At 47.6% G+C, this 24666-nt stretch overlaps 2 protein-coding genes across 5 annotated transcripts in view; one reads left to right on the top strand and one right to left on the bottom strand.

Annotated features, from left to right (window-relative positions):
• The window catches only part of PCCB (propionyl-CoA carboxylase subunit beta), a 31107-nt gene extending 25083 nt beyond the window's left edge, over positions 1-6024 (bottom strand). Inside the window, exon 1 of one of the 2 annotated variants that reach the window (XM_064721172.1) lies at positions 5766-6024. The gene's annotated coding sequence lies outside the window, so the exon portion shown is untranslated. Of the gene's footprint in view, positions 1-4083; positions 4262-5765 lie in introns of those variants that run through there. The other variant, XM_064721173.1, reaches the window with a different exon arrangement.
• On the top strand, positions 1418-23300 carry MSL2 (MSL complex subunit 2). Of its 3 annotated transcripts, none has more exons than XM_064721168.1 (2): positions 1418-1628; positions 19217-23300. In XM_064721168.1, the coding sequence occupies exons 1-2, from the start codon at positions 1523-1525 to the stop codon at positions 20812-20814; spliced, it is 1704 nt and encodes a 567-aa protein (XP_064577238.1). In that variant the 5' UTR covers positions 1418-1522; the 3' UTR covers positions 20815-23300. The 3 variants fall into 3 exon arrangements, with proteins under 3 accessions (XP_064577238.1, XP_064577239.1, XP_064577237.1); XM_064721169.1 differs by lacking the exon at positions 1418-1628 and adding an exon at positions 4421-4626; XM_064721167.1 differs by lacking the exon at positions 1418-1628 and adding an exon at positions 6440-7069 and having other exon boundaries at positions 19217-23299.
• Positions 23301-24666: the final 1366 nt, after the last annotated feature.

The following is a 24666-nucleotide window of genomic DNA, read 5'->3' as shown; positions in this document are numbered from 1 at the left end:
AATGAATATCAGTGAAAGAGAAGCAAGTATTTTGAGGCCAAATCCAGTTACAAGAGGACTTTAAACCATGAGAAAAGAGTCTCCTGACATTCAGATTTTCCATTTTCAGTCAAATAGTAATTTGTGCTTGGTTTTGGTAAACAGTAGGGGGGAATAAAACCCAGTTCCATTATCAATTTGCATTGCTGTAGGGAACCTGCCAAGGCCAAAGTCAGCTGATGTGCTTAAATCAGAGGGGTAACTCAGGTGTGTAAGAGGCACATTCTTGTATGTAGGGGAGGATAATCCCTAAACCCAAATTAAACTGGAGCACATGCAGAGTTGAACCAGTATTTCTGCATTAGCAGTTTGGCTCAGAATCAGCTCAACTATTTAGTGCTAATCCCAGATCATCTCCATTTGCTCTGGGCTGTTCCAAAGTGAGAGTCCTGTTCTGACAAAACTCCTGCACTCCTGCAAGCACAGGTTTAGACCAGACTCACAACCCACATCAGAGATGAGCTGGGCACTCAGCAAAGGAGCAGATCTCCAAAACTGGATTTATAGATATTAAGGCCAGAAGTGACTGCTGTGATTACATCAGACATGCTGTACCATGTGAGATTGTCTCAGCAAGATATTCTATGAATTACATATTTTAATCAACTATCAAGTACTTGTATTGCATTGTTAAAAGGAGAACTTCATATTGTTTGTTTGATACAGTGAAATAATCAGTCTGTACTGGTTTCTCAAAAAAGTCAGAACACCTCAGAGTGAAGATGAAGTGTGTGTCAGGGGATCACCACAAAGGACCTATTGAAAGATGTAATTGTGGTCTTACAGCTTCAGAATAAGGAAATACACCACAGGAATTAGGCATCTCTCTGTCATCAGGCACAACATTTCTCACTACAGGACACCAGAAATGCTCTACTCAAAAAAGAGGTGCACAGAGGACATATGGATCTAAGAAGTCACCTTTAGGAAGTCACAGTAATACTAATTTGTCCAGATTGAGAACAAGGCAGTTAAGGAAACAAGCAAAGCCGGTGTTTTCCAGCAGCTCTTCTGTCCCACTTACAGGTAAGCCCCAAAAGAGAAGGGCCAGAATATCCCTGCTTAAGTCATAACAGTAAAACAAACCACCGAGCTGATTTGTTTTGTTTTGTTTTGTTTTTGAATGAGGGGCTCCCTGGGTGAGTTTCTGTGGCACTTCCCAACCTCACAGCTCAGAGGGCAGCAGGGAAGAGCACGATGCTCCTGGAAGTAAAAGTGAACAGCCAGCTCAATTATGCCAATTCATTATGCAAATGCAGAACTTGCCCACGTGCCCCTCCCAAAGCTGAGCTGGCAAACAGGTGTAGGAGCCACAGCACGAGTAGAGTGGCACTGCACTGCACTGGCAGAGGGCACAGGATCCTCCTGGCACAGGGAAACCAACAAGAACCCCCAGCCTAAACTAGCAACAGCTGCCTTTGGATTTACAGCTCTATATCCAGAGAAGAACTTTAATTTCTTTGTTTAGCAACACCAGAAAAACATGAACAGCTTCAGTGAGGAGGTGGATTGCTGTGAGCTCTATCAATGCCCTCCTTGTATGCTTCTGACATACACACTGGGAATGTGTGTTGTGACACTTTTGAAAGGTAAGCTAAACGGATTTTTTTTCATTAGCTGCAATATAAAGTTCACTCACATGGTTCATGTAAGTACAACTATAAGGCAAAAAGAACTGAAAAGGGGATTTGAGCTCACCTGACAGAACTTCAGAGTTGCACAGATGTATCTCTTAACTTCTGCTTATACAATGTAATAACAAGAGGAGGAATTTGATTACCAAAGATCTAATATGATATGCAAAATGCACATACTTGATGCTGATTCAAATAGAACAATTATTAGGCCAGACATGCTCACACAGCTGCAGAAAAGCTATTGCAGCTACACCCACTAGCCTGGTTCAAACTGGGGAAGGGCTGGGACAACTGAAAGAGAAAGCTGTGCTGAACAATAAATGCTGGAGGAGATGCCCTACAAATTCATCCTATGAAAATTCCCTTCAAATATATGCCCCAAATGAAGTAAATGAACTGTGGGGGATTGGCTTGTGGAGAACAATAAGCAAACCCCTTAACAATAGTGACATGGTGGGTGAGGTTTGTACTGAGATCCCAAGGACCTTAAAATTGTTGGGAATATTCCTTCTCAGGGCCTTGGGAATCCAAGCCACAAACAGATTCCTGATTATTTGCTGGGTGTTTCTGAAAGCAGTAGATAGTTTAAAAATACCAAAGAACACCAAACAAACAAAACCACACACACAGTTACAAAGAACTGGTGGGTCTAACAGGCACTGCTATAAAACTGTACAGCATTGAATATTCCAATGTCCAAAGCAGATAAGAAATGTTCTGGCTTAGAACAAGGAATTCCTCCTACCAGAAAAGACACAAACTGTACTGCACTATTCCAGGTCTCAAGAATGATAATGGAGATGGCCTTTTTTGTTTTGTTTCATTCCCCCAAAGAAAAAAAAAAACGCTGCTTGCAAAAACAGACCCAAATAAAAAAGCAGAAATTGGCTTTATCATATGTGGAGGTGAACTTGAATGAAAGGGCCATTGCAACCACTCCTATAATCAATAAAAAAGGGGTCCCTGCTGTTGTGGGTGTGAACCTGTCAAAACAAAACCAGCAATTCTCAGAGAGGGATGTTGGTAAGAGATTAATAAGCAACTGGAATATGTTTCTGAAAAGTGTGGCCACTCTGGAATAACATAAAAGAATACTTTTGAACACTGAGGAGAAAAATTGTTATAGTGGTGAAGTCCATGGTTTGTTCATGAATATAAAAGGAAGGCAAAAGCAATGGACTGGCAGTACCAGCATGCTCTGCTTTACCAGGATTCCAAAGGCATGGCATGGTTTGAAACCCTGTGGAATATTTGGGAGTTACTAAAAACTAAAAGGGCAATCCTATAAGACAAATTCAAGGCAAATGAAAAAGGCACAAAGAAGGGAATTGGTGCAGCTTGTACTGCAGGAGCAGTGTCTGCAGCTGTGTTGGGATCAAACAGGGGTGAGCAGGTAGCCAGGGGTCACTTTACAAAGGGCCACAGGCTCTGCAGAGCTGTGACAGCCATCCCAACTCCTCTGAATGCTTCCTGGCAAAAGTCAGTCTGTGTCTCTCTTAGTGGCTGTGTGTGGGGGTGCTTCATGTTCCCTTCTTCTGCAGTTACTGTGATTACCTGTTTGTTCTGTTAATTCATTAATTGCATCAGCCAGAAAACACTGTGTTGCTGGAACTGTTACAATCCCTGTGGTCCTGGCCTGCCTTTCCTCATGGTACTCCAAATGCAGTGACACAGAAGGAAGCCTACATCAAGTCAAACAAGCGAGCAATTGGAAACAAGCTTGCCATGGGCAGCCTGCTGAGGGAAAAACCAAACTCCCTAAAAAAACAACAACAAAACTCCACCATTTTATTCACATCCACGTTTTCAGAGGCAGTGTATTTGCTGTACTTTTTTCCTACTCAGTTGATACCTTTCCCTTAAAGATGTAGTGCTGCAGTTATCAGACACTTTAGGATGCACCACTTCCACAGCAGAAGGAACTTAACACAGGGAGCTGCTTGAACACCTCATGTTCTCTATTATGCATTTACAAAGGACTGCTCACTGAGATCTAAATGTTTATTCTGTTCAAGTAGGGAAGAAACAAAAGCTATCACCCAAGGACCTGGGCCATGAACACAGGTATCTGTGTCTGGAGAGTTAACAGGCACTATTCTAACCTAATTTCAACAAGGAGTCTCATTTTTCCCAAACACAGAGCATTGATAGGAACTGGAAAATGAAATAACATTCCTATTCCACCCTTATTTTCCAGTGAAAGGGGATTTACTCAATGGTTTATTGAGTGTTTCAGTGCTTGTTCAAAGTTAAGCACCTACCAGTGGCCAGGGAGGGAGACTGGTCCCACAAGGCTGTTACATGAGGGATGGAGCAGCAAAGGTGGCCATGCAGGGAAAGGGGAGCCAGGGAGGTAAGAGCAAGGCAGGCAGGGCAGGGGGAGCAGCTGCAAGGAGTGCCATGGTACCTGGGTGAGGAGAGCAGAGCAGGGCCAGCCCCTGAGGAGCAGCCATCTGCAGCAAGGAGCAGCTCCAAGGGCAAAGCAGGCAGCCAGCAGGGCAGACACAGAATCAGGGAGCAGCAAAAGGGCAGCTCTCACGCCTCAAAGGAGCTCCTAAGGCACAGCAGAGAAGGCTCAAGGGGAACTTTTCCCCATCTGGCTGTTTCTCAGCACCTGATGGGGTCACACAGGTGCAGCACATCAGGGCTGAGCCCAGCCCTGGGGCACTCAGCCCCTCACAGTTACTGTCACCAGCCCACTTGCCACAGTGGTCACAAACAGCTGAGGCCCCCACTCACCCTCCTGAGACAGCAGGACTCTTGCTGCAGGATGGTGATGCTGACAGATGCAACAAATGACCAACAGAGGCAAGAAAAATGATATCTGCTGCTTGGGCTGCACTGTTAGAAATGAACTCAAGGGTCTGGATAGGAAAAAAGTGAAATTCAGCAGATCAGCAAGCAATAATGGGGCAAAGAAAAGCACTATGGCCTTCCTCTGGTCTAAAAGGTATGACCTAGTCAGTTTTGCTACTCTTGCAGCTTCATATTCTATTATTACCATAATTTTCAAGAGTAATAATTCTTTGTAGTTCTAGAGAGTTTATCTTCTCTGTCTTGCCAGGATTGCAATTGTTCTTAGGTGGAATCCAGAGCTACTCATTCAGCTCCATCAGTGAGTGACAGAATAGTGCAGGTTAATGCTGTGAATGGGGATGTTGAGGTTGGAGCCCTACTGCTGAATCCCAGGCTGTGGATGATACCCAAAGGAGTGTATCCCAGAAATTAGACAAGACTGCTAAAACTCTGGGTGTTGGGTGGCAAGTTAAGTTCCTTCCTAAGAGCCAGAGCAGCATGAGAGGGAGCTGGGAGGGGTTGGGTGTTCAGGACACAGTGTGTTCAGAGTTTGGCAGAGGATGTGATACAGGGAGATGTGTATGAAGTTGTGGACATAGTGGGAATTTTCTGGATGTTATTTCAGTCTGTTGGCTTGGTTCAGCACAGAAGGTGTTCCTGGCAGTAAGCTGAAGAAGGAATTGGGCATTTTAAAAGCAATGTAACAGCAGGCTGAGGGTGAGAATGAAGACGCCGTGCCTTGAAGTGGAGTCAGGTTGGGGATTCAATGCGTGCAAGGAGTTACAGTCCAGAGATGGTACTGAGTGTTTGCTGGGCATTGTAGGTCTGTGTGGTAACATGGAGGTGCACCCACACAGGCTGTACCGGGGCCGTGTGGGAACAGTGCCAAGTGGGGAATGAGCTGCTTGGTGAGGACCACAAGTGCTAAATGAGTATTTGGAGTCAAGACCCGAATTGCTGTGTTTTGTATCTAGACTCCTTTTGTGTTGGGCTGGAAAAAGTGGGGGGATTCAGGAAGTGAACAAGGAACTAAAAGATACAGGTGGAACTCCTTGATTAGTTTCACACGGGCAACTCTAAGTGAACACAGAGGGCACTGTGGGAAAAAGGAGAAGCTCTGTCAGGCAGTTCCCCAAAACACCAAACACAGAAGGAGGGAGAGGGCTGCCCGATGGTGCTGGCAGTTTTACAACACAGGATCTGGAAGTCTGTGGAACGGCCTTGGTGTTTACGCACGAAATAAAACAAGTTCCCTCCGTAAAAGTCCTGCCTATGCCTGTATCTTGGTCATACCTGCCCTCAGCCTGTGCATCCACTGCTGTGCTATACGTGGGGTCTCCAGCAGGAACGTTTGTGTCTGACTTCAGTCCACAGAGCCGTGTGTGGGAGGCCGGCGGTGTCCTGAGGGGTTTGCGCGCTCCGCAGCTCCCGCGCCACCTCTCCCCAGAGCTGCCAGGCCCCGCAGGTCCCGGCCTCGCTCCGTGCGGGCGGAGGGGCCGGTGCGTCAGCCGGGAGCCCGAGGTATTGACAGGCCTGGCCGTAGGTTCCAGCACGGCCTGAGGGCAGAGGCGGGGCCACTTCCTCGGCCCGAGCGGAGGCGCTCGCCATGACAGGGGCGGGACGCGGCGTCCGCGCCCGGCCGCCGTGAGGGGGAAACCGAGGCACGGCAGGGCGGGGGCGCGCGGGGAGCTGGCGCGTGAGGCGGCGCGCGCGGCCGGGGCTCCGTGCCGAGCCCCGAGAGCTCGCGGGGCCCATGGCGGGCGCTGAGGCGGCGCGCGCCCCTCCCGCCCTCCTGCGCGCGGCCCCCGCTGCCGGCTCGGGCGCCGCTAGAGGGCGCCGGCGCCCCCCCGCCCCGCTGCGGGCGCGCATGCGCGGCGCGGGCGGCGGCGATGGCCCCGCAGTGACGGCCGGATCTAACGGCGCCACCGCGGAGCGCGCGCGGCCCGCCCGGCCCTGCCCGCGCGCCCACCGGCCCCGCGCAGGAGGCGGCGCCGCCGCCGCGGTGATGCGGCCGCGGTGAACCCCGGGTGCTTCCGCCGCCCTCCCGCCGCATCGGGCAGCGCGGCCCCGCCGCCGCCCCGCGCCCGTTCGCGGATCCTGCCTGCGGCCGCCGCCATGCCGGGCCGCCGCTGAGGGAGGCGCCGACAGCAGCAGGGGCCCCGCGGCGGGGCGGGTATGGCCCGCAGGGACCTGCAGTAGCGCCGCCGCCGCTGCCGCCCGGGCCGAGCCGCCGCTCGGAGCGAGGCCTCCCCCGCGGGAGGCGGAGGAGGAGCCGGCGCGGCCCCCTCTGGCAGGGCCGCCGCGGCCTCCGCGCTGCCGCCGCCGCTGCCGCGCGGCTCCAGGTGGCCCCGGACCAAGGTGACACCCGGCCGGCCCCCGCCCCGGGGCCACCTGCCCCCGCGGCCCGCGCAGACCTTCTTCGCACCGCGCAGCCGGCGGCGAGCGAGCGGCGGCGATGAACCCGGTGAATGCCACTGCTCTCTACGTGTCCGCGAGCCGCCTGGTGCTCAACTACGACCCGGCGGACCCCCAGTCCTTTTCCGAGATTAACAAGCTCCTGCCCTACTTCAGGCAGTCCCTCTCCTGCTGCGTGTGCGGTGAGGATCTTTCTTTTGTTCCTGCACAATGAGCCTCCCCGGGGCTCCCGCACGGCCCTGGGCCCGCACCGGGGCTGCCTCGGCCTCGCCTCGCCCGGGCCGCTCCGGGGCAGCTCCCGGCAAAGTTTGCCGGGCCCGGAGTGGCCGGTGCCGCGGCCGCCGGGGGGGCGGCTCGGAGCTCGGGAGCGGCGGAGTGGGAACTGCCAGGGCTGAGCCCGCCCCCGGCGCGGGGCAGCCGCGGGCAGGGCCGGTCACAAGGGCAGGGAGGCGGCAGGGGCTGTGGCTCGGCAGCCGCGCACGCTGCCAAGGCGGTGGCGGCGCGCAGAGAGTGTTTGCCTCGAAATGCAGCGCTTTATTATGGTCACTGCTTCACCGAGGGTACGGCTGTTGTCAGTGGTTGTTGGAATACCCCGGGTAGTGGAGTTAATCGCTCTAAAAAAGCGATGACTAAGAGCGAGTGTGGTAAAAGATACCCCAAACGAAATACAGATCGTAGAGGCAGGGGAAGAGGAACTTTGTAATTTCCCACCCCCCTTCTTGAAATGTAAACAATAAGTAATTCCGATTGAAAGCCAGGAAACAATAATTGATTTTGGGTTTTTGTGCCTAGTAGATAAATGTTCTGTAACGATAATTACCATAAAAAGCGAACAGGCTGGAAGTCTGCTGGGTTTTTCCCACTCCTGTCCCCAGAAAAGAGCGTTCTGTGTGCTGTGGGCAAAGGCAGTGTCCGGAATTTCGGTGTTACAGGCTGGGGAATACTGGAAGGAATTGCATTCTGCTGTGTTTACGGAGTGGGGGCATGTGTCCGTTCCTGGGAGGAAGCTCTGGAATAAACTGTTAGATTTCCTTGAACTTCCCTTTGAAGCCTTGGTCAGTGTCGGGAGGGGGCTCTGACCTGTTAGACCTCTTGGTTGTTAAATTTTTTGAAATCTCCTTTTTTTCCTCTGGTAGTTTTAAGTCCTGCCCTGTTTGTGTTTGTATTTTCCTGCCAGAGTGGTTTTATGTTCGCTGTGTTTGTCGATACCGATGTGTGTGTTACACTGGATTTGAATTGAATTACTGGGGTTTAGAAAGTTAAATATTTTATTTATTTACAGGATCAGGATTTAACTGTTGAGACAGCTAAAGTAGCGTTAGATGCTTCCTATCCTCTCGCTATTGGCTCCTCCCACTTAAAGTCTTTGAAAATAGAGATCTGTTTGCACTGGGAAAGAGGGAGCCCGTTCCCAGGATCTCTGCATCGTCATTTCCTGGAGTAATTTGTCTTAAGGATTTTTCCTCCTGGAATCCCGATGCTGGTGTTGATGCATTTCTGCTTTTTATTTCTTATCACCTTAGGCCCGATTGATTCCAACCCCATTTGTGCTTTCTTCCCATAAATTCCTCCGGCTTTTGGTCACTCACCAGACTGCTTTTGCCAAAAAATATGCAAATATTGTTCTGATTTTATTTAATAAGATATTTGCATTGCTGTGTTCTCTCCACTTTAAGCCTGGTCTTCTGAAATATGTTCTTTGTTCTCCTTGCCTTGCCTTGTTCCCTTCTTGGCCTTTTGCAATCTTAGTTTTACACTCTGTGCTGTTGAAATTGTCTAATTTGTCTCTGCCCAAATTCCTGAGCTTTTTCCCCCCTTCTTCAGCTTTTCTTGCTTGCCACTCTCAGTTTTGTAGAGCAAACCAGGTTTTTAGTTTGTTTTTTTCTATTTCCTTGTGCCTCCATGGATATTCCTATTTAAAAACTACCTCTTGATGGTTCTGCTTTCTCTCTTGACCCTTTATTTTCTTTGAATATTAGGGTTATTCCTTTGGTCTATATTTTTTTTTCTACTGTGGCCAGCTTTCAGATAACTGTAGCTGCTGTTTATTTGAAATGTTTTGCTTACAGCTGATTAACCAGTCTTATCTGTGCCTCCTGGACTCCTGTTTGTGGTGTGTCAGTATCCAGGGCCCTCAGTGAATTCCACACTCTCCCTGGAGCCATGCAGTAAAACAGAGTTACTCAGGTGTCTGTCCATGGGGGAGTGGGCCTGCCCCACACAGAACTGCTCACTCTGCTGTTCCCAGTGTCACAAATCTGCAGTTCAGACTGCTAAAGGCCAATCCATCTTTTTCTCATTTGCTTTTTGTGTTCCTTTCCTCTTAGAGCTAAGAGCTGTTACACCTTTGATACCTTCTGAATATTTAAGGTCATGAAACCCTGTACAACTATCAGCCATTTAGCTTTGGTGTTTTAAAAGGTAAAAGTCTAATTACTGAAGTAAAGGCTACATTGAGAGGTCCTGACAGTGAGCACTGTGACCACTCTGCCAGAATCCCAGAATATTCTGAGTTTGAAGGGACCCACAAGGGCCATGGCATGTTAGTGAATGGCCCATGGAGGGGCTGAGCACAGAACCTTGGTGTTCTCAGCACCCTGCTCTGACCAGCTGAGCTAACTGGGCACTGTGGGTTTGGGTTGGCTTTTTTGTTTTAATGCCTGAAAGCTTTTCTCATGCTCCCTTCTTGCTGCCCTGTTTGTCTGTTCAGACCATGAGACCCAAGCACCTGGCTCTGGGTGCATGGACATGGAACTGCGAGTGTCTGGTACTTTCCTTGCACGGATCTTTGTAAAGTGCTGAGTGCTTTGTTGGAGAACTGCTGCAGGAAGTATCAGCAGTGGTTAAAGTCTCAAGTGCTGGACTTCTAGGAATTCCCTTGGGAAGTTACTCCACAAATTAGTGCTCTTTATGTCATCAGCTTTTTCTCAGTGTGTAATCTCTCTTGAGTGCATTCTGTAATGCTTTGTTATGCTGTAGGTATTAATTCCATGGTCTAGATTGTCCCTTTAATTTTAGGGAGCTGTTTTTAGGAGAAATGAGTGCTAGCTACATAAATCAACTAACATTGCTGGGCTTCCACTGAGCTGCCAAAGCACGAGGCATAAGCCAGCTCATTTCCTTGTGATCCCATAGTCTTTTACACCAGGGGGTGGCAGAAGTTTTTGGACCCACATAATTATGAAGTTCTAATTAAAGCTCTGATTTCAGATTCAAATTGGCACACATGGAGTTGCAGCAGTAGAAAGCCAAAATGTAAATACAGTATGTCAGTGCAAGTCAGCTGAATCAGTTCTGGGTGGATTCAAGGTCTCCCTCTTGCCTCATGATGGGTGATAAGGGCTCAGTTCTGTAGCTGTGTGTGCATTTCTAGGATTTCAGTGTGATCATGTGACAGTTTCCTGGACAGTGCTGTAGGTAATACATCACCCTTTTATAGGGATGTATAAGACAGTATTTCCTAGAGCTTTTAAAACTTGAAAATAACTGCTCCCAAGTGTGCATTAGGCAGAAGGGCTGTGCCTTGTGTGTTTTGAGGATGTGAAATACAAGTTTCAGCCTTTGGAATAAAATGATTATTATAAAATTGCATGATAATACAATTTAGTTTAAAAATAGTGTAGTAGAATTTATGCAGCAAACTTCTATGTTTTAAAGGTGTTGTCCATTGCATAAACACCTTAGCAGTGCCATTCTCTGGTTCAGGTACCATTCAGGTAACTGCAAATCATTGGTCTTTTCAGCATTAAGAGCCTTCTCTGAAATGCTTGTAAGAGATAGGATTGCCAGTCAGATCAGCTTAGCTTTTTATCCATAGCAAACTTCATTATGGAATCTCTGAAAGATATTTCAAAGGTATGTGAAAGATGGTTACTGCTGTTTGAGAGAGCTCTTGGAAGCTGGCAGGGCTGCAGGACAGTGTTTTATGCTTGGCCAGGAACCCATCTGGTGCTGGGAAATACAGGATGAGAGTACAGTTCTTGTCTTAAACATCCTGTAATCCCAGTAAGGGGATGTGAGACAACATGTGGCTTTAGGGAGATTAGGGGGAGGAACAAAGAAACCCACGGCAGCACAGACTGGTACCTCACAGAGCCCATCCGGTGTTCTGGGGAGCCCTTGATGATTTTAGCCAGGGGTTGAAGGCTCAGTGCTGCAGCAGCATTGTGGAAGCAACTCCCAAGCATGGGCAGTGGCATGGATTGCCTAAAAAGTAAAATAAAAACTGTTAACTTTTGTTTTTCTATATAAAGGTTAATGTAAGGATGTTATTTCCCTCCTGCACTTGTGTAAAAGCAATAGCCTGTTTTGAGAGTTTTATACTGCCAAAGTTGAATGGAGTGTACAATATAAATACATATTATAATCAATTATACTTGGCACTAGATCTGCAATGTCTCCATAGTTGGTGGGATACAGTTGTGTAAAATTTTCCACTTTGTGCCATTCTGTCCATGTGAAGGCTTCTCTTCCTCTCCTCTCTCTGAGGTGATTCTCCTTTGCTTCTGTGTCCCCCAGTGCCCTTCCCTGGACAGCAGCTCTTGGGCTGTGGTTCCAGGTCCCAGGCAGAGCTCTGGGCTGGGGGCTGCACTCTGTACTGGGAAATGGTGGGAACTGGGTCTGGACACTTGCACTGAACTTCCCTCAAAGGGGAGGTACTTGAGTGACACCTAAACAGATGGAAACTTCCTGGAAAATTCAGTTTCCTGTCACAGACATGGAATAAGGGAGATGAAACAAATTCCCATTCTAATAAAACTTAATTATATGGATGATACTGGAGTTTCCATTTGGGGTGTGAGCCATGGTTAAGTTGAGCTTGGATAACAGAGTGTTAGAGTGAAAAAACCATGAGTTTTTAAAGTTTTATGATGGAAAAGTTTAGCTTAGGACTTCTTCCTTGTCCATCCTTCCAAGGTTGAGGATAGTGAAGGCTGATTGATGATCTGTGCTACCAGATCAGAGCTGCCTTTTATGTTTGAAAATTGGTCTGGCTCTGTGGGGTTTTTTAGGTATTTTCTCCATTGACATTTTCTTCTTTCCTCTGTTTTCAGTTATGAGAAATACTGTAAACAAAAGTACTGGTAGTTTTTAAAAGTACATGATTTTCCCCTTAAAAATGGTCATGAATGGTTGCCAAAACACTTCTGAATTTGTGGAGAATGTGAAAAATAATCAGCATCTCGGAAACAACCATCAGAGAGCATGGACCAGGGGACTAAGTACCTATCAAACACCTTCTGCTGCAGGTATTCTCTTTGTGCTTGGTCTATAATTGTCTATAAAATGTCCAGTCACACATCTCTGTATACACCAGGTTTTACTCAAGAACATGTTGGGTGATTTCCTCTTAAAATCTCCCTACTCAACTTCGTTTCCCTTTCCTGTTTTCAAACCCTGTGTGTGACTCCTGGGAGAAGTGCTTTGTCAAGGTTGTCTGCATTGTACTGCAGAAGTTTTGATAACAGAAAGTTCTGCCAGTAGAATTTAAATTGGTTTCTAAACTAAAAATACTCCTCTGCCTTAGAGGAAAATTGAGTAGGAAGAGAAGTAGCTGTGGTCCCCTCAGCTGGGTGACAGTGACTTCCAAAGAGAATTGCAGGCTGTCTTTGCTGGGATTGGAGAGGAGCTGGGAGGTGATGGATGGCTTTGGTGGTGCCTGAGGATATTGATTAAAGCGATTGTGTTCCCGAGTGTTTAGAGAGGAGTTAATGTGTTGCCAGGAGGCATCTTTATTGGGATGGCTGAGCTCTGCCATCCTGGGCAGGGAGCACTCCCGCACCTTCCTCTGCCTCTGTTTGCTTTGCCACCCAAGCTTTACAGTCATGCCTCTCAGTACGGACCGAGCATTCCTGGATGTTGTGTTGGAGCTTTAGTAAGGGCAGGAAACATTCCCTGGGGCTGGGCAGTGGCTTGGGAAGTGATGGCAGTACATTCCCTGGGGCTGGGCAGTGGCTTGGGAAGTGATGGCAGTACATTCCCTGGGGCTGGGCAGTGGCTTGGGAAGTGATGGCAGTACAGCCTGTGCTGAGCTCGGTGCCTTGCAGGGAGCACAGAAGTTTCCCACTCTCCTGCAGGCACTGCAGTGATGGATTTGGTGTTGGGGCTCCTGGAGGCACTGCAGTGATGGAATTGGGTGTTGGGGCTCCTGGAGGCACTGCAGTGATGGAATTTGGTGTTGTTTGGGGCTCCTGGAGGCACTGCAGTGATGGATTCAGTGTTGGGGCTCCTGGAGGCACTGCAGTGATGGATTCAGTGTTGGGGCTCCTGGAGGCACGGCAGTGATGGATTCAGTGTTGGGGTCTGCTGGAGGCACTGCAGTGATGGATTCAGTGTTGGGGCCCTGGATGGCATGCCAGTGATGGATTCAGTGTTGGGGCTCCTGGAGGCACTGCAGTGATGGAATTTGGTGTTGTTTGGGGCTCCTGGAGGCACTGCAGTGATGGATTCAGTGTTGGGGCTCCTGGAGGCACGGCAGTGATGGATTCAGTGTTGGGGTCTGCTGGAGGCACTGCAGTGATGGATTCAGTGTTGGGGCTCCTGGAGGCACTGCAGTGATGGAATTTGGTGTTCCAGGTCTCCTGGGCCTGCCCATGGCTCCCTGTGCACTGTGCCTTGGAGAGCTCACTTCACTCCGAGATTCTCATGTTCCAGCATTTCTGCTTGGTGTAGAAAAATTGTTTTCATTGCTTTTTGATTGCTTGGGGAATGTGATGAACTTGATCTATAACTTCCAAAGGAAGTTCTAACTCTTGTGAGTGTTTCTGCAGCTTAGAAACATGTTATTATTTTATACCCATAGGAGAAATGTTAACTTTGTTATTTGAAACTTCTCAAAATACAGCAATCTTGACTTTTGGAAAACATCATTATGTGAAAATTTTACACTGCGTGGTGAGAAAGATTAATTTATCCATCTTTTTAAAGCCTCAAAGTTTGAATTTTATCACCTAGTTTGCTAAAAATACATTTAGAATTTTTCCAGAGGTTTTGTAAACACAAGGGCTTTCAAACAGAACTATAACTTTGACATAGGATTTAGTAAAAATGTTCTGTTGTGTCTTATGTGGGGGGTGAACTCAAAGAACAAGGCAGTCAGTCCCTTCTGCAATTATAATGCAATTTGTTGGAGTTTTTTCCCTTGAACTTTAGCTAAATAGATTGACTGTATCTCCAGATATGAAGAAAAATAGTCTGTCTTCTGATCATGGTTAATTTGGGCTCTCAGGGTGTTCAGGCAAAAACAGTGCAGTTTTTATTTTGTCAGAGAGTTATACAAACATTGATTCATTATTCACAACTGTCCTTATATGAGGGTAATAATGTCTTTAGGAATTTTTTCATAGTTGCGTGTTCATGGAGGATGTGCAGAAATACTCAGTAGCCAGCAGAATGTTTTCTCTGAAAAAATTTTGAAATAAGTATTTTTAGTTGATTTTGGGAGGGGGGGGTCGGTTTAGTGGGGTTTTTTGTGTCCTCCACATTTCCATCACACCCAGCAAGGAATTTATAAGTGTTTGTGGATGTCTTGGTCAAATTCTGGTGGTGTGGTTGGGTGATCTAAGGGCAGGGTGGTGTTTGCAGGATGAAATAATTTCTCACAGTTCACAGGGAAACTCTCATTGTTTCTCAGAGTTCTGTGCTGGGAATCTTGGGGAACATTTTTGTTTCTACTTTTTGGCTGATCAGTTTCTCTGTACAGAATCGTGTGTCAAAGCCCACGGAAGGATCACCATCTGTAGTGCTGTTGTGAACTGCCCTTACTCTATTCCATGCTCTGCAGCTGTGGGTTCAGAGCTGTGCCCCTGGAATGTGCAGAGGTGTGGTTGTGTCTCAGAGCACGTTTTGGGAATTGCTGTGGGAATGCTGTGCAGGGGGTGGGACACTGGGGACAGGGCATCCCGCAGGTTTCACTGAGAGGAGCTGCCCAGTGTTTTACTGCCTGGGACAGCTGCTAGGGCAGGGTGGCACAGACATCAGTCTGGGGAATTTGGCTCCTGACGTTGGTGCAGTTTTGGTGAAATGCATCCAATCCAACATGGTCCTGCCCGCCCTGAGTGTAGGTCTGGAAGTGGAGACTTAGCTCTGTTAGGGCTGGGGATCTGAGAGACCTTTCTCTGCTGTCATGTCCACGCACTAATCTCTGTGAGTCAGAATGTGTTCAGTTTTCTTGTTTTCTAGGAAGTACCCACATCTCCCACCCCTCTAAAACAGATCCCACACATTTGTTGTATTCCTCTGCAGATGGCTGACAGACCTTTTTGCTGCTCATCATATGCCTGCCTGTCTGTCGTCAGATAGTTTTGCAAATAGAGCTTTTAGGGGGTTTATCCAACTCGGGAAACGCTGCTTTTGTGAGGGGATTTTCTGTTGTGTTTTGCCTTGAAGCCTCGTTGAGCTGCTGCTCATTCTTCAGTGGGCTCCAGCTGGTTATTTCTTGGGTGAGAGGATCTGTGTGCAGTGGCAGGGAGCAGTTCAGGGGAGAGCAGGGCTTTTCCTTCCCACCGTGCTGCAGCTCAGGAGAGGGGTGGCTGAGACAAACCCCTGAGCAGTGGTGTCACAGTCTGAGATCCAGCTCCTGTCCTTCAGGAGCTCCTGAAGCTTGGACAAGTTGTTGGAGCTTTCTGGCTGTTAATTGTTTTAATAGAAACAATCGGATGATGTTTAATCCCAAAGTGAAGAGCTGACAGTTCAGCAGTGCAGCTGTCAGAGCTCCAGCTGTGGATGTGACTTTGGGGTCCCTGGCATGCACAGGTCTGTGTGTGAAACCTCAGCTGGGCAGAGCTTCCTGTTCCTCAGAGCTTGGGAGAGCTCAGCATTTCTGTTTATAATGAAGCTGGTGCTGCCTGTGCTGTTTGATGGGCACAGGTTGGTGGGTGAGCTGCCCTCTCCTGTGTGCCATGGCTGAGCACCAGAGCGCTTCTGGTGATCACCCCCAGGGATAAATTTGTATTTGTAAAAACAATTTGACCTAAGTTTTTCTATTTTGCTTCATGAAATTAAGATTTAATAATTAAATAATTCTTAAGACTTTGAGTTGTTGGAAAAGCCAAGATAATTTTCAGTGATTAATGCTCCAGTAGCATTTCCAAGGACCCTAAATTGGATATTTGTGTTTAGCCCTTTCCTGCCTTTGCTGAGGATAGGTGAGAATAGCCTTTCTTCCCAGTGAATTTCATCCATTAGGAGCATATTTGCTGGGTACAGACACCTAACAATTGTTTTGATTCCCAATTCTTCTCCTCCCTTTGGTCCCAGAGACACAATTTGCAGATGCTTCCCCTTGTCCCTGCAGCTGTGAAACGCTCATTAAGCACCACAGCAGGAAGTATTCACTGTGGGTTAAGTGACCTCCCTCCAGCTCCCAGGACAGCCTTTCCAGATCAGCTGGGGTGTTTGGTAAATAATATATTAAAAGTTTTTCCTCTGTATATGCTCCTCATTAATTGTAAGTGCTGATATTAAGGAATGTATTTAGTCAACCTTTCTGAAATCAGCATAGTTAGGAGCTGATGTGGAAGGAAAGTCTCGTTTTGGAGGCTTTGTAAGAACACAGTTTTGCTTTTGGTGTATTGATAAGCCCTTTAGAAAAGAGACTGAGAAAGGACAGGGCAGGGTTCAGTGGCACCAGGTACACAGGGCTGTGGAAATGAAGGTGTGCAGTGAGTAATTGTGGGAGGGTCTAATGCAGGTGAGTGGCTGCACAATAAAATGAAAAATTACATTTAGCTTAGAGAAGAAGTACTAAATTATAAACATGGAAAAATATTAACTTCAGGGCCCACCATGTTTATATCTTGGAGATCTGTATAAATTTTTAAATTTCTAGAGAGGGGCAGCACTGATGGCCACCAGGCAAAAGTGAGATCTTGGCCTTGTCAAACCTCGAGGTTCCAAAAAGGCTCAGCTGCTGTTTGTGGGACAGTGCTGCTGACTTAGTGCCCCTCCCTGAGTATTACAAGTAATGAAACTTCATTTAATGGGAAATTAGCATCTCATGGTTGACATTTGTTTTTAAACTTGTCAGTATTAAGACTGAAGAGAGTGATAGTGCCACAGAATCCATACAAGAGAGAAACTTTGAAGAATGAATATTCAATGAGATAGTTGAAACAGAAAATATTCCCACAGCTCAGGCAATTCCTAATGTCTCTCCAGTGTAGGTTGTCTGGCATTTACTGGGAGTAGAACTTGCTCTGTTCTTCCTGGCAGCGAGAGCATGTGAAGTGTTTTGTCTTGTCAGTCCGTCTGGTTTTTCCCTCAGAGCCTCCAGAAATTTAAATTTTCCTGTATCTTCTTTTAGCATTTGTACTTATTCAGGAGTTTCAGCCAAATTTATTTTGGGAGAAATAAAACACACTGTTGGTGATGCCTTTTTTAAAAAATCTAATTAAAAGTTAAGGTGGTATCTTGTTATTTGGTGCCATCTCTGAAGTATTTTAGTTCTGCAAAGCATAACTCAGCCTTATTGTCCTAAGGAGCCAAGAGAGGCTACTGGTGGATGAGGAGTGCACCCAGCTGTTTTGTGTCTTTAATTAATTGGGAAATAATGAATGCTGGTGGCTTTTGCCCTGGGAGCACTGTAGTTCCAAGGCTCTGAGGTGTCTGCACTGGCCAGGGCACAGCTCCTGCTGGTCCTGGTGGACTCAGGATCCAGGGGCTGGACCATTGTTGGGGAACTCTGCTGAAGGACAGAACTTCTTCGAGGAGCTGGTGGGATTTAAAGTTTTGGTTTTTTTCTCTTCAGGGAACTTTTCTCCTGAAATCAAGTTCCATCTTAGGACCACAGTAGCCACCTCTGCCTGTGTTGTTTTTGTTGTGTCATGTCAAGGGAACTTGGGAAAAAACCCAATAATTCCCCCTGCAGGTTGGACTGTGTGACTTCATGTTCCATCTGTTGGCTTTAAACCCTCCCAGCTTGATGTGATGAGTGTTTTGTCTTCTCCTGGTGGGGTCTTGTCACACTGTCACACAGGGCAGGGCTCATTCTGTGCCAGCTTGCTGAACAACTGGATTTCTCTGCATTTATTAAAAATCACTGTGCAATGCCAACCTGAGCACTGACTCTTGGGATTTGTTGCTCAAACCCCAGTTTACATCAGGCCACACCCACTGAATGATGGCTCAGGTGCTGGGAGCAGCCCCTTCCCAAAGAGGGATCAGGGAATGCAGGGAAAAGGGATCAGAGATTTGAGCAATGAGAGAAAATATCTTTGATATTTTGGGGGTTTTATCCCAGTCTGATTTGATACATGCACTTTGCTTCCTCTTCCCAAGTTGTTTAATTTTATTTGCTTGTTGCAGCAGATTGTTTTCACTTTGGAAAAGCTGGGTGGGAATTCCCTGATGGCTGTAACTCATCCAGCAGAGGCTCCTTATGAGAGAAAGGTCTGATCAGAGCTGAGAATGTGCTGCTGGGAGGGGAGGGAGCCCTGGTGCTGGGGATGACTACAGTTACTCTGCAATTTAATTTAGGAGATGGAATATCTTTCTGGCCTAGAGCTGCCTGGAAATAGCAAAGCAACACTGTCACTTTCTGGATATAGGAACCAGTTGGATTGTTTCTATACAGAATTTAGTTTCACTTGTTCTTTCATATTTTATCCTTAGGTAATATTTGAGTTGTTCTTAAGGAAAACCAAAACCATTCTTCCGGGTTTTTACAGTTTTGGGGATCTGCAGCCAAAACCTTCCAAGACTGTCAGTGCTGGGGATCTGAAACTTTCTGGGCTATCAGGGGTGTGTGAGTTCCTTTAGTAGCTGATTTTTATTAGTTTTTTATTCTAAACAGTAAAATATGAAAAAAATTCTTTATTCTTATAGCTTCACTAAATGCTAAATGAAAAACAACACAAAGTCTGCTGTGTCTTCTTCCCTTTAGGGGTGGATATTCCATCATTTTTACATTCAGAGTTTTCGCTCTCTCTGCTCTGTTCCATTTGTTTTTACTAATTCCATTAAAATCTTTGCAGTAAGTTATCATGGGAGTTTATTATTTCACTTTTGGTAAATTCATAGAAATCTTGTGTGTTCTGTAAGTTTCCTTGGACAAAGCTGAAGGGGAGAAGGCGATCAGTAGTGTTGTAGTTGAGAATGTTTTTAAGGGCTGCAGCACACAACAAGCCGTGGTGTGATGGTTTTCTTCTAATTTTATCTAATGCTTTAAAACCAGGTTGGCAGCTGTGGGAATTTGTACAGGCAGTTGTTTGGATGGGATGTTTTTCAACTTTTTGAGTAACTTCTTTTGATAGTACAAAAAAATTCATCCAGTAATGTCTCAGAAGCCTGCCTTAAGTCCATTGTAATCTTCCTTTTCCTTTTTCTCATAGGAAATTTGCTACAAGACCCTATTGCTCCTACCAACTCCAATTGTCAGCATTATGTCTGCAAAACGTGTAAAGGCAAGAAGATGATGATGAAGCCCTCGTGTAGCTGGTGCAAGGACTACGAGCAGTTTGAGGAGAACAAGCAGCTGAGCATCCTGGTGAACTGCTACAAGAAGCTGTGCGAGTACATCACGCAGACGCCGCTGGCCCGGGACATCATCCAGGCCGTGGATTGCTCTGCAGACCTGCTGGCCCTGCTCAAGGATGGGGCACCGCTCCACGAGGACGCCGAGAAGTCCTCGGACGCAGCGCTGGCTCTGTGTCTGACGCACTCCCCGGTCCCTTCCACCTCGGAGCTGGCGACGGACGCGCCCGGGGGCTTCACGGCGCTGCCCGAGAGCACCCCCGGCCTGGACCTGCGCGGCTCCGTCATCAACGGGCTGCCCCCCTGCAACGGGCTGGCCGTGGAGAAGCTGGGCGTGGGCATCCCCTCTCCCGAGCATGCCAGCGCCATCGACGTGTGCGGCACCGGCGATTACATCAAAAGCGAGGACATCCCCGGCGGCCTGCAGCCCGTGTGTGACACCGTGGCCACCAGTGACCTGTGCCCCGCGGGCATCGACATCTGCGGCTTCAGCGAGGACATCAAGCCGGGCGGGTCGCTGCTGCTCAGCGTCGAGGAGGTGCTGCGCAGCCTGGAGACCGTGTCCAGCGGCGAGGTGTGCGACTCCAACCTGCAGCCCGCCTTGGAGGCCAACATGGCCAACGGCCCCTTCCTGCAGCTCTCCCCCCCTCCCCTCAGCCATAACATTTTCATGGCCACCGATGCTTCTCCTCATGGGCTCTCGTGCACGGCAGCCACGCCCAAGGTGGTGAAGCTGAACAGGAAGCGCTCTCGCTCCGAAAGCGACAGCGAGAAGGTTCAGCCTCTGCCCATCTCCAGCATCATCTGCGGCCCCACGCTGGGAGCGTCGGCTCCCGTGACGGTCAAACAGGAAAATAAAATGTCTTTGCAGCCTATTGCGACTGTACCTAATGGAGGAACTACTCCCAAAATCAGTAAAACTGTGCTCCTGTCTAACAAAAGCGTGAAAAAGAACTTAGAACACGCCCCTAAGAAATCCCACCCGAAAGCCAAACCGGGGGTGCTGAAAACAAAAGACAAGGCAAAGGAGAAAGTTCCCAGCAGTAACGTTATGCCAGGAAGCCCAACGAAAACTGTGTATAAAAAGCCACAAGAAAAGAAAGGGTGTAAATGTGGTCGTGCCACCCAAAATCCAAGTGTTCTTACATGCCGTGGCCAACGCTGCCCTTGCTACTCTAACCGCAAAGCCTGCCTTGACTGCATATGCCGTGGCTGCCAAAACTCCTACATGGCTAACGGGGAGAAGAAGCTGGAGGCCTTTGCAGTGCCAGAAAAGGCCTTGGAGCAGACTCGGCTTACTTTGGGCATTAATGTGACAAGCATTGCCGTGCGCAATGCCAGCACAAGCACCAGTGTAATCAATGTGACAGGGTCACCAGTAACGACGTTTATAGCTGCCAGTACACACGATGAGAAAAGTTTGGATGAAGCTATAGACATGAGATATGACTGTTAAACCTTTCTTTCTTTTCCCTGCCATCCGTAGGGGAACTGCTACAGGTTTAAGGCAGCTATGGTTCTGTTTAACTTGCTGGAGCTCCTGCGTTTAGATCACTTGTATCAAGTGTTTTTCATTGCTATGTTCTGTGTATTAGTGTCTGGGAAATAGTTGCAGATAATGGAGGAGTTACCCTAAAACTGTTTTTAGTTCTTACAGCACCTCATAGTTTGAGATGGATTGCTGATGTAAATGATTTTATCACAAGATCTTTTGACAAGGAATATATTGACCTCATTGTACTTGCTCATGCTTTGTGCTCAGTCAAAGCTATGGCTTCAGTGTAGCATCCAGATAGTGCATCTCAACTGTGCTAGATGATGGTGTAGAGAAATAATTATTTGATGGGTTACAGTCACCATGAGCAGGAAATGACCTGACATTCCTGTGGGAAAGGCAGCACGAGCTGGGGGATACACTCTGGAAAGGGTAGGTAGTGGTGATGGTGAGAATTGGTTGTGCCCTCCACTGAACAGCATACAGTTAAAAGAGATTAATAAATATACTGAGCTGGCAGGCCAAAAGGCATCTCAGGCTGCAGGCAAGGCTCAGCAGTGGGTGGGTGCAAAGGTTGAGCTCCAGCTTGGATACCCTGTCCTGGTAATGGCATCATCATCCTTGGGGTTTGTCTTCCTGACACTTCACAGGTCACCTCCCTGCTCAGTTGCCCCTCTGTGCCAGCCCCCTGTGTGTGACAAGTCACTGAGGGGCTGGGCTGGGGCAGAACATCACTGGTAGCCTTCAAAGGCTCGAGTTCTGTTAGCACCATCCTCTCCCTTTCCCAAGTTCCTGCTGTTTTACTGCTGTTGCTTCTGGGGAAGAGAAAGGGTTTTGTGGGTTACAGGAAGTCCTTGGCTGATTCTCCCCCCTCTGGTGCTGATCAGTGCCAGGGCTCCGGGGAGATGCTGCAGCACTTTTCACCACTGGGGGTTTGTTTGATCAGGTTTGTAACAGAGCCGGGACCCCTCCCACGGAGGGGAGTTCCCCGCTGACAGGCACCTCCCAGCCAGGGCACAGGATCCAGGGCTATCAAGGTCAAATTTTTGGGGTGTTTGCTAAACGGAATAAGCTATCTATAACTCACTCCACCCTGAACCTATCTCACTTTTTGCTAAAATGTTGAAAGCAGCTTTTGAAGGTCATTGCTTTTCAACCTGGGCCAAAAGGCTCGAAAATAGAAAAATAACACAAAGTTGTTGAGCTTATCTGGAAAAGTGTTACAGTGAAAGAATTCCTCTTAGGAATTCAGCTTTGTGCAAAAATGGTTGATTTCAGCTCAATCCCTAAATAAAAGTGCAGGCACAAGATTCAGTTGTGCCTTCAGGGCTTCACTGGAAGCCTAAAATGTTGAGATTGCTTTGTGAAAGTAGAAATTCTCCTCTTGGAATGATAGAGCACAACCCAAACACGGGCTGACTCGAACACAAACATTACTGTCTGATACAAAGGCCATTCCTGTTTTAGCAGCATGTTAAATGGTGTGTGGATTTTTTAGTTCCTTTCCTGCTTCCATCTCCCCTTTTCCTCAGGCACAGCCCCCGCGGTGCTTTCCGGCCCGGCGCTGGGTGTGCTTTGATTTGGCACAAAGCACGTACAATGACGGTTCCTCACCGAGAAATGAGCAAAACCCTTTGGACACAAATGGCACCTCCTTTTGTTTTGTAGTGTACCATGGTGTCATTTTCTGTGAATGTGGTCAGAGCTTTTTGTTGGTTTTGGTTTGTTTCTCCCCCCGTCTTTTTTGTGGGGTGGGCAGGGTGGGGGGTTAAAGCCATAGGAAGAAAAATGTGATGTACGTGTCCAGTCTGTACTTTTTTGTTTTTGTTTTGCAAGAAGAGTTGAAAAATATTTTTGATAATGAGTAAATGGTGGAAAATGCTTCTTAGTATTCTTGTCTTTATTTGCCAACCCAAGTACCTAAGATCTGTGTTTTTTAGCCCTCATGAGATTTAACGATGTCCTATTAAAATGTATTTAGTTAAACTTGTATGTGATTTTTGTGTTGACCCAGAGGGATCCTACCAGTCTCTAATTTGGTGGTTTGATCGTGACCTACTAATGTAAATCTGTTTATTAGTCCACTACGTGTAAGCGAAGCAGCGACCCGGAGTCTGGGAGTGGCTGCACAGCACGGGTTGTGTCGGAATGCTTTTGCAGAGCTGTTCAGAGTTTTGCTGAGATTGTTGATGGTACATTTTTAGGACTTTCATGAAATTAAATACAAAGTACCTTTGCTCCAGAAATGTGGGAGTATTTGGAATCTTTACTATCTCACTGCTGCATTCAATGTGGTACCAAAAGTTGGAGAACTTAGGTCAAGAGTGGTTCGGAGCGCCGACAGGAGAGCCCTGATGGTTAATGTAAAACTGCAAATGGTAGATTCAGGTTGTTTCTAAAAACATTTCCTTTTATGCTGCCACATTCTTGAAATGTATATTAAAATTCAAATTGATTTAATAAATGTTAGTTTTCTAATTCTATTTGGCAACTGCTGAAGGCATCAGTGTGGCATATGTTGAACTCACTGTCTAAATACTACTTAGTGTGCTGATGATTAATTCTCTAATTGTTTAAATTAGGGTTGGCTTGGTTTGGTTTCCTTGCCCTCCTGGCTAGTTGTTTGTGAGCTGAGCAGTGGAAAGGATCGTCTTTGGTGCTGACAGGAATTCCAGCAGCTCCAGTTGGGAAAGCATTCCTTCCACAGCAGTTGGCTGGTTTGGGGCCTTCCTGCCTTGGCTTGGGCAGAGAGCAAGGTGAGACACAGCCCAGCACAGCCCAGGAGGGACTTGTCCCTGCTGCCCATCCCCAGGAGCTGCAGAGTCACTGGTGGCTGCAGCTCAGTGATTATTTGAGCTCCAGCCTGGCCCCAGCTGGGCTGCCCACAATTCCTGGTGTTCCTCCTGCAAGGCTCTGGATCTGGGGAGCTGCTCTCAGCCTTGGCACAGAGGGAGCTGCTTGGAATTTCTATTAGAGGAAGTGTGTGATATTCCAGTTTTCTTCCCAATCCCCTTGAAGGCAGCGATTAACTGCCAAACTTTATTAAAACCCTGTAATTTGTGAAGCAGAGTCAAAAAGAAAAAGCAGGTTTTGGTCACGTGTAGTGGTACAAAATCCAGTGCTTCTGACCATCCAGATCTGAACAAGGAGGAGAAGCCCTCTGTCCTTCCCTGTGGAGGGGAAAGGCTCTTCCCAGGTATCACACACGTTTAAAAACATTCAGACACACGAGTCAATGTGGCCATTGGTGACAGGGCTGAGAGGGCAGGGTGGAGCTCTCAAAGGTTGGATTTGGTGATCATGGGGGTCTTTTCCAATCTAACAATCCTACAAAAAACCAGGGGCCGGGATTAAATCACAAAACATTACCCACTGGATGTGTTACCTTGTGGCTCTCCCAGCAGGAGCTGTTCTCCCTCCCTGCCTTGTGTGGGCACAGTGCAGAGCCAGGGGCACTGGGGCACAGCAGCCTCTCCCTGCAGATGTTCTTCCCTTGCATGGGAGCTGAAATCATTCCCAGGGAACAGCTGCCCTTGGTGCCTTCAGCACAGCCGGGACTGCCCCTGCCAGCCCCAGCATTCGGTGGTGTCAGAAGAACCTGCAGAGTTACAGAGAATAAACCTGAAAATCCTGTTTGCCAAGGCAGGTACTTCTGGCACAGCAGGGAGCTGCTCCCTCAGTGAAACTCGCAGAGCTCCAAGGAACAGATCCCACAGCTGTGGCACAGGGATGGTGCAGAGGTTCTGCTGTCACCCAGCACAGAAGCATTTTTTACTGCATGCAAGAAGCATCCCCTTCCCAGATAATTCTTAT

The sequence above is a fragment of the Zonotrichia leucophrys genome, chromosome 9 (assembly GCF_028769735.1).
Source record: "Zonotrichia leucophrys gambelii isolate GWCS_2022_RI chromosome 9, RI_Zleu_2.0, whole genome shotgun sequence".
NCBI classification, from domain to species: Eukaryota; Metazoa; Chordata; class Aves; order Passeriformes; family Passerellidae; genus Zonotrichia; species Zonotrichia leucophrys.
The sequence above is the reverse complement of the archived record's forward strand: the minus strand, read 5'-3'. Positions and strand labels throughout refer to the sequence as shown.